The following is an 8,644-nucleotide window of genomic DNA, read 5'->3' as shown; positions in this document are numbered from 1 at the left end:
GTGATTGGGCGAGGGGGCGGCGGCGGACATGTCCGATGGCGGAGGATGAAACGTCCGGCGGCGCGGAGGGAAAAAATAATAGGGTTAGGGTGGAATTGATCAAAAATTTCGGGGGAGGGGGTGTTTATATAGGTAGAGGGAGCTAGGAGAGTCCAAATGAGGTGCGGTTTTCGCCCACACGATCGTGATCGAACGACCGAGAGCATGGAGGGGGTTTGGATGGGTTATTGGGCCACTTTGGAGGGGTGTTGGGCTGCACACAAAAAAGGCCTTTGCGGTTACCCGGTTAACCGTTGGAGCATCAAACGACCTCCAAATGGCACGAAACTTGACAGGCGGTCTACTGGTGGTGTGCCAAGGCCGCTTGGCGAACCTCGGGCCATTCCGAGAAAGTTTAACACCCGCGCATGAAAAGAGGCAAAAGGGGGCACCGGAGGACATAGGAGTGCCGGATTACAAAACGGACAACAGGGAAAATGCTCGGATGCAAGTTTCGAAAAACATGATGATGCAATGCAGATGATGACATGGCAAAATGCAACACGCAAGCAGATGACAAGGCAAGGACGGCGAATAACTGGCAGACACCTGGCACATCAAATCCGGGGCGTTACAGGCGTGATGACGGTGATGATGAAGTTACCAACGCAGGGCTTCGCCTAAGCACTACAACGATATGACCAAGGTGGAAATCTATGGAGGGGGCACCGCACACGGCTAAACAATCAACTTGTATGTCTATGGGGTGCCCCCTCCCCCGTATATAAAGGAGTGGAGGAGGGGGAGGGCCAGCCTCATGGGGCGCGCCCAAGGGGGTTTCCTACTCCTAGTAGGAGTAGGTTCCCCCCTTCCCTAGTTGGAGTAGGAAAAGAAGGAAGAGGAAGAGGGAGAGAAGGAAAGCCCCCCCCCAATTCAGATTGGGCTTGGGGGGCGCGCGCCTCCCACTTGGACGCCTCCTCCTCTCTTCCACGATGGCCCATTAAGGCCCATTAACTCCCCGGGGGGTTCCGGTAACCCCCCGGTACTCCAAAAAATGCCCGAACTCATCTGAAACTTTTTGGTGTCCAAACATAGCCTTCCAATATATCAATATTCATGTCCCAGGCAGATACTTGACATGTTCCCCCTCGGCCAGGCCCATCGCAAGGAAAGCGAAAACCTAGATTTGCTTTATCGGGCAACCCTTGCTCTTGCCTTGGCTTCGCCTTCCACCTTCAGCCTCGACCACTTTGAGACTCCTCGTCATGTCCGTGATCACATCCGGGACTCCGAACAACCTTCGGTACATCAAAACACATAAACTCATAATATCGATCGTCATCGAACGTTAAGCGTGCGGACCCTACGGGTTCGAGAACTATGTAGACATGACCGAGACTCATCTCCGGTCAATAACCAATAGCGGAACCTGGATGCTCATATTGGCCCCCACATATTCTATGAAGATCTTTATCGGCCAAACCGCATAACAACATACGTTGTTCCCTTTGTCATCGGTATGTTACTTGCCCGAGATTCGATCATCAGTATCTCAATACCTAGTTCAATCTCGTTACCAGCAAGTCTCTTTACTCGTTTCGTAATGCATCATCCCGCAACTAACTCATTAGTCACATTGCTTGCAAGGCTTATAGTGATGTGCATTACCGAGAGGGCCCAGAGATACCTCTCCGACAATTGGAGTGACAAATCCTAATCTTGATCTATGCCAACTCAACAAACACCATCGGAGACACCTGTAGAGCATCTTTATAATCACCCAGTTACGTTGTGACGTTTGGTAGCACACTAAGTGTTCCTTCGGTATTTGGGAGTTGCATAATCTCATAGTCATAGGAACATGTATAAGTCATGAAGAAAGCAATAGCAACAAACTAAACGATCATCGTGCTAAGCTAACGGATGGGTCTTGTCAATCACATCATTCTCTAATGATGTGATCCCATTAATCAAATGGCAACTCATGTCTATGGTTAGGAAACTTAACCGTCTTTGATTAACAAGCTAGTCAAGTAGAGGCATACTAATGACACTCTGTTTGTCTATGTATTCACACATGTACTAAGTTTCTGGTTAATACAATTCTAGAATGAATAATAAACATTTATCATGATATAAGGAAATATAAATAACAACTTCATTATTGCCTCTAGGGCATATTTCCTTCAATCCTACCATCGGAGCTACGATCCGATTCAGAATCATGATTCTGACAACCTTGACCTCGAGATCAGAGGAACTAAACCCTAACTAGTAGGATGGTGATTGTTCTCCTAGCCTCTACGGACTAATCCCTCTAGTTTATATAGACACCAAGGGTACTATGGTATACAGATAGTCGGTTACATCAAGGAAACGCCGGATCTTCCTTCTTGACTTGGGATACACACCAAGGCACAAAAGGTCTTCGGTCCGGATATTGTGCGGCCCATCTGAGATGAGCCGGTACCTCGAGGACCCCCTAGTCCAGGACTCCCTCACATGTGTCCCCTTCCACCGAAGCCCTCATGAACAAGATACTATCATCTGTGAAAAGAAGGTGATTAACCACAGGTGCCGCCGGAGCCACTTTCATTCCAACGGAGATCTCCTCCTCTCTCTTCAAAAGACATGAGACCCTCAGCTGCGAGCAGGAACAAATAGTGGGGGATGGGATCCCCTTGTCTAATGCCTCGAGTTGGGGTAAACTCTCTCGATGCAACACCATTAAACAAAAAAGAGAACGAGGCCATCGTTACTCCCTTCTTAATCAATCGTACAAAACCCGTGGCCAAACCAATTTTCTTCATAATAGCTTCTAAGTAACTCCACCCGACTCGATCATATGCTTTCATCATATCCAACTTGAGGGCAAAATGAGAATTAGATTTACCCTTCTTTGTTTTCATGAAGTGAAGGAGAGTTCCCTGACTAGTGCAAAGAGGCCTGGCAAGGTCGATGCGTCAGTATCTAATTTCAGGATGGATTGATGGATGAAGGAGGTGACGACCCTTGAAGTGTACGCATGTGTTGCCCACTGAAAGTGCGCCGGACTGGTGTGTAACCCAGTCCAGGTATTGTGGCTTGGATATGGCATCCGGCATTAGATGTTAGGTGTTGATGCGATGTATGTTTGGTATTAGGCTCGGATATTCGGCACCCCTTCATCACGGGGATAGGAGTAGCGACAGGTGTTCCCAAGATGGTGGCTTCAGCCTTACTGATATATTACGTTGTAAGGGCTTCGTGAATAATTAATAAAATAGTTGCATGTATCGGCCAGATGCAGAGGCCGGGGTACATCCTCCTTTTAAAAAAACTAGCGAATTTCGGCGAGCATCTTTTTCGTGAATAATTAATGAAATAGGCTTGGCGAGTTTACATGTACTCGTGTTTTGCGCAGATCTCGACGAAGCGACGGCCCAGAAAAACCGGCCCATATGATCCACGAGAGGGGGTTTGGGGTTGGTGGTCGATCCTGGAGCAACTGGAGAGAAATATTAGCGGAGCATCCGAGGGAGGGGATAAACAAACCCTCCGCTATCTCTTCCTCCTCTCGAAACACCCGAACGGCCGGATGGAAGGGATGGGGCAGAAGAGGCGCCCGCTGGTGGTGATGGCCTCCTCGTCGACTACGGCGCCGCAGTCGGCGTCGCGGGGCGGGGCCAACCCGCTGGCCGAGCTGACCGACCGTTTCAGGTCGCTGGAGGTCGGGGTGCGCGAGTGGATGGCGAAGCAGCCCACCCACATCGAGGCCGCCGTCACCACGGCGTTTGGGGCTGTGCAGGGCGGCGCGCTCGGCGGGCTCATGGGCACGTTTGCGCCGGAAGGAGGGGCGGGGCTCCCCGTGCCGCAGCCGCCTCCCGGTCTCGACCCCAAGGCCATGGCCACCTTCAAGCAAGCGCAGGTCTCCTCCTCCCCCATGTATACCAATCCTTTCGCTACAGATTTATCTGGAGACCATCATTTTTGGTAATTTTCTGGGATATTTACTTAGAACATAAAGCAAGTGACCCCTTGCTCATATAATACTTAAAACATCAACAGTATCAAGGTTCTTTTGTTCGACTTTAGACTTGAGATTGGTGGATTTGTCATTTGGAATAAAGCCAACTTTGTTAAAGATCAAATCAAGATAGCTAGTACGTAGTACTTACTATACGCATGTGATGGCGTTTCCTTTTCGTAGACATGGCTTTTCCTTTCTCGTTTCTTAAAGCAATCATCACTCCTCCTTTAGTCTTAGTGCAGCAAAGTCTTTACTGGTCCTTAAGGATGTCTGGCATATACTTAGAAACTAAGAATATGCAAAGACAACGATTACATTCTGTCGACCATGTACCAAGTACAACATTATCCTGGTTAATGCAAATCCAGTCATCCTCTAATCCTTCAGGTTAATGGTATCTTCTTTGGATTATAGGCTTTGGCAGGTGGGCCACTGGTGCAAGCTAGAAATTTTGCAGTCATGACTGGTGCAAACGCAGGCATATCTTGTGTTATGAGAAGGGTACGAGGAGTGGAGGATGTCCAGGGCAGGTGAGGGTTCATAACTTCCTGTTTCTTGTTATTTGAATATTTGCGAGTAACAGGGAGCCAGCAATACATTCGACAGAATAGGTGCATCTTATTGTGTTCACATAAGATGTTCTCCTTTCTTTCTTAGCTACTGGTCAGTTGCATATCAGCTGGCTAGTATATAAAGAATGTTTGGTTCCGAAGAGTATTTGTTCTACCTGATGTTTATGTAAGCCATTAAAGATAATATCTGTACTAAACCATTATCTGGTAGTGTTGCTGCTAAATTATCAGTTAAATGAAACCCCCAAAATCTAAGAGAAAAGACCTATAATTGCAACACCACAGTATGTTCACAAAAACAACAAAGCCTTTCAGTCCCAAACAAGTTGGGGTAGGCTAGAGCTGAAAGCCTGAAACCCACAAGATATCGAAACCAAGTCATGGTCCTGGCACATGGATAGCTAACTTCCACGCACCCCTGTTCATGGTTAAATTTTTGGTGATATTCCAGTCCTTCAGATCTCTCTTTACGGACTCCTCCCATGCCATGTTTCCTCAATATGGAAGCCTAATGTAATATTTTGAGAAAATTAACCTATCAGTGGCATTGCCTAGACTGAATAAAATAAAACAAATGTCGTGTCTAATACGAACATGGCAAGAGGCGCCCCTAGCTTAACCGATTCATGATCTTCTGTATTCTCTTCCTGCTAAGAGATGCGCTGTTAATGTGCACATGTTGGCTGTTCCTACTTCTACGTTGAAAACCTCGAAGTTTCATGGCATGACCCAGCAACATGCACAATTATTTGCAGAACATAGTATATTGTGCAACTGCCGTAGAATGAACGGATAAAAGTGCAATTTTACTCACTCTCACTCTCTCTTTGCAAAGAGAGAACATACCATTACAACCACTAGCCGGATCCTTTTGAAGTAGTAAAAATAATATGTTTCCAGACTTATGTGTCACTATTTGTATATGATGAAAAAATCAGGGTGTACTTTGTTAGACAATTGATAACTAATTATTTTAATGTGGTGTTATATTGACTAAGAGCAAATAATATCCTTACAATCATGCTGGACAGCCACCTCCATGCAGGGTAGGATTGAACTCAGCAAAACACCACTACTCGACTCTTCCCTACAGAATCTAGCCAAAGAATGTGCCACTTCATTTCCATTTCGGTTGCCTTTTACCACCCTTAAGTTTGGTAATTGCTGAAGCAACGTCATGGTCTCTTAAGTGATCCCCACCGATAGTTGATAACTATTTTCTACATGATGGATCTCATATGGTTGCTCTAATATGTTCATGATTATCTTCTGAGCTATAAACAGCAAAACAACGACAAATCGTAAGATGGACTTGACATCCTAGGGACTTAAGCAATAGTAAAACATATAATACAAGGAAAACGGAAAGTGATATCACACCCTTCATCCTTTCAGTCAATCATGTTGGGCGTTACAAATTCAGGGGACCAATTGTTAATAAGATGAACATATTTCGTCTATATTTCCAACTGCATGATTGACCTAACACTCTTTTATATAGCATGGCAGCAGCTTTTGGTTCTGGCGCTCTATTCTCCATCGTGAGTGGAATGGGAACCCCAAATCCAGTTGTTAATGCAATTACAACTGGTATGGCTTTTGCAGTATTTCAAGGTGGCTTTTTCATTGTAAGTAAGCTGTGCATGTTTCCTGCAAGTGAAAGTCATTTGGTTCGACTTGAATTATGTCTCTAGGTTTTAGTACTGAATGTGTTGGTGAGCCTTCACGTTGCATTGCAACTTCACTGTTATATACTCCCTCCGTTCCAAAATAAGTGACTCAAGTTTGTACTAACTTTAGTACAAAGTTAATACAAACTTGAGTCACTTATTTTGGGACGGAGGGAGTATATCAGTAGGATAGGGCAATGTATTTATCCATGGTTGTTATACTGTTTAAATTCTTACGATCAGTCCTATGGTCAATCTATCTCGATTGTAGGTTGGACAGAAATTCTCGAAGACGAAGACACATAATGAAGATATGAACTATTCTCGTGCAAGAAATATGTTGAGCCAATTAGGCCTCCAAAACTATGAGAAGAATTTCAAGAAGGGTCTTCTGACTGATGAAACATTGCCTCTTCTCAATGAAAGGTACATATCTTTAATATTCAATTGAGTCCTGCAACTACGGAAAAGAAGTAATCTTTAAAAATTAGTTATATGCTTGAAATTTACCATTCGGTTGATGAAAAATCACGTTTGTCTTGCACTATCCTCCAGCGCACTCAGGGATGTGAATATCCCCCCTGGTCCAAGACTTGTCATACTTGAGCACATTAAGAGGTTTGGAATTATTGCAGACATTTCCGGTTTCTGGTGCGTCAGTGTTCTTCATCTAATATCTTATTTTGCAATTTTGCAGAGAACCTGGGTTGACGAAATCAAACTGAGGTGATTGCCTTGGCACCAGTTTTTTCTCAAGTTGCATAAACTATGGTCTGGGAAGTCCGTCCAGTCCAGTCCAGCTCTTTCAACGATGATGAGCTCTTTAGGCCGCAGTATGATTGTAAAAGATAACTAGTAAATGTTTTGTAGTAATTAGGCTGATTAAGTTATATGGATTCATCTGTATTGAAGTTTCAGTCGAGCTACTATCTGCTGTTGTCATGGCAGAAATTTTATTTCCAGAACACTTGAACTTGTTCAGAGTTATTTTTTTGAAAAGTATTCAAGAGTTATTTGTGTAAAGACAAGATGGAATGTCTCGGTCTGGCTAGAACATGTTAATACCCCTTTCTCCTTTTGCCAATCAGACAGTTAAACGCTGGTAGTTAGCAAAGAAGTAAAGGATTCCTGTACGCTTCAACCTGGAGAAATGGCTTTTACAAGAATGTAACTTAAGGTGCAATACAATACCAAAATAGTTGAGAAATCCAGGAAATTTACATAATGTGCCCTAAAAGAATTGGGGCCTGCTATGCGTCGGCTGGCAGATCTTTTTAAAAGATCCGGATCTTTTTAAAAGATCCACTGGCTTAGACAGTCGTTAGATCTGGCGCCATCCAGCGGCCCAGCCCCGTCCTCATCATTGCAACAAAAATAGTGTTGCGAAAACATTTGCAACAGTGTTTTCGCAACAGAGATTGCATTGCGGATCTTTGCAATAGAGCTCGTGTTGCGGAAACATTAGCAACAAAGATTGTGTTGCGGTTTTTTTTCATAGTCTCATGGACTTCTACAACATAGGCCATGTTACAGAAACATCCCGCCACAGCGGTTACCTTGTCTTGTAGCTCCGCCGTTCTTGTTGAAGCACGAGGGATGTTTTTGAAGCAACTATGTTTCTGCAACATTGACTATGTTTCCGCAACACCGGTTATGTTGCAAACCTATTGAGCGGCGCGCCTGATGTATTTGAGGATTTACCGATGAAGCACGCGGGCTATGGCGATGACACACAAGGCGCTTGCTCCATCCCCAACGCGTCCATCGCAGCAGCGCGGGTGCCCCCTGAGCACCTAGGTGCCCCTCGTATCCCCTCTAGCAGCGCCAATCGAGGTACGCCCTAAGTAGCAGCGAAGAGCTTGACAATTGGGGAGAGATGTAGGTGAAGGAGAAAGGTAGGAGACATAATGGAGAGACAAGGTTGGAGGCGAGCGGCTCTCAAGAGGTGCATAGTCCACACCAGGACGCGTGGCACCTTGCGAGGCGGATTTCTTTCGAGAAATCGGCCGGCTGAAGCCAAGCATTTTCCAAAAGAATTACATATTGAAAATAATTGCGAAAACCAGAAAATTTACATATTGGAAAACCTGATTCAGAAAAAAGAAAACAGAAATACTGAAATTTGAATTTTTTTAGGAAAAATCCTGATTCAGAAAATTGTAAAATACCGATTTCACACAAAAGTAAAACAGAAAATTTAGATTGTGTCAAAAACTACATATTGAAAACCCCGATTCAGAAAAAGGAAAACAGAAATTTGAAAAAAGTAGGGAAAATCCTGATTCAGAAAATTGTAAAATACCGATTTCACACAAAAGTAAACAGAAAATTTAGATTGTGTCAAAAACTACATATTGAAAACCCCGATTCAGAAAAAGGAAAACAGAAATTTGAAAAAAAGTAGGGAAAATCCT

The 8,644-nt window shown here is 44.4% G+C and overlaps 1 protein-coding gene across 1 annotated transcript; it reads left to right on the top strand.

Moving 5' to 3' along the window:
- The first annotated feature begins 3,486 nt into the window (after positions 1 to 3,486).
- LOC123053214 (chloroplastic import inner membrane translocase subunit HP30-2) lies at positions 3,487 to 7,258 on the top strand. Its single transcript, XM_044476652.1, has 6 exons — positions 3,487 to 3,886; positions 4,403 to 4,518; positions 6,062 to 6,188; positions 6,502 to 6,656; positions 6,786 to 6,848; positions 6,928 to 7,258. The coding sequence occupies exons 1-6, from the start codon at positions 3,557 to 3,559 to the stop codon at positions 6,953 to 6,955; spliced, it is 819 nt and encodes a 272-aa protein (XP_044332587.1). The 5' UTR covers positions 3,487 to 3,556; the 3' UTR covers positions 6,956 to 7,258.
- The last annotated feature ends 1,386 nt before the right edge of the window (positions 7,259 to 8,644 follow it).

Source organism: Triticum aestivum, chromosome 2D, assembly GCF_018294505.1.
Source record: "Triticum aestivum cultivar Chinese Spring chromosome 2D, IWGSC CS RefSeq v2.1, whole genome shotgun sequence".
Taxonomy (NCBI): Eukaryota; Viridiplantae; Streptophyta; class Magnoliopsida; order Poales; family Poaceae; genus Triticum; species Triticum aestivum.
The sequence above is the reverse complement of the archived record's forward strand: the minus strand, read 5'-3'. Positions and strand labels throughout refer to the sequence as shown.

Coding starts and splice junctions, on each gene's coding strand:
- LOC123053214 (XM_044476652.1), top strand. CDS start 3,557: ATGGAAGGGATGGGGCAGAAGAGGCGCCCGCTGGTGGTGATGGCCTCC. Junction 4,519..6,061: donor GTGGAGGATGTCCAGGGCAG/GTGAGGGTTCAT, acceptor TCTTTTATATAG/CATGGCAGCAGCTTTTGGTT. Junction 6,849..6,927: donor ATACTTGAGCACATTAAGAG/GTTTGGAATTAT, acceptor GCAATTTTGCAG/AGAACCTGGGTTGACGAAAT.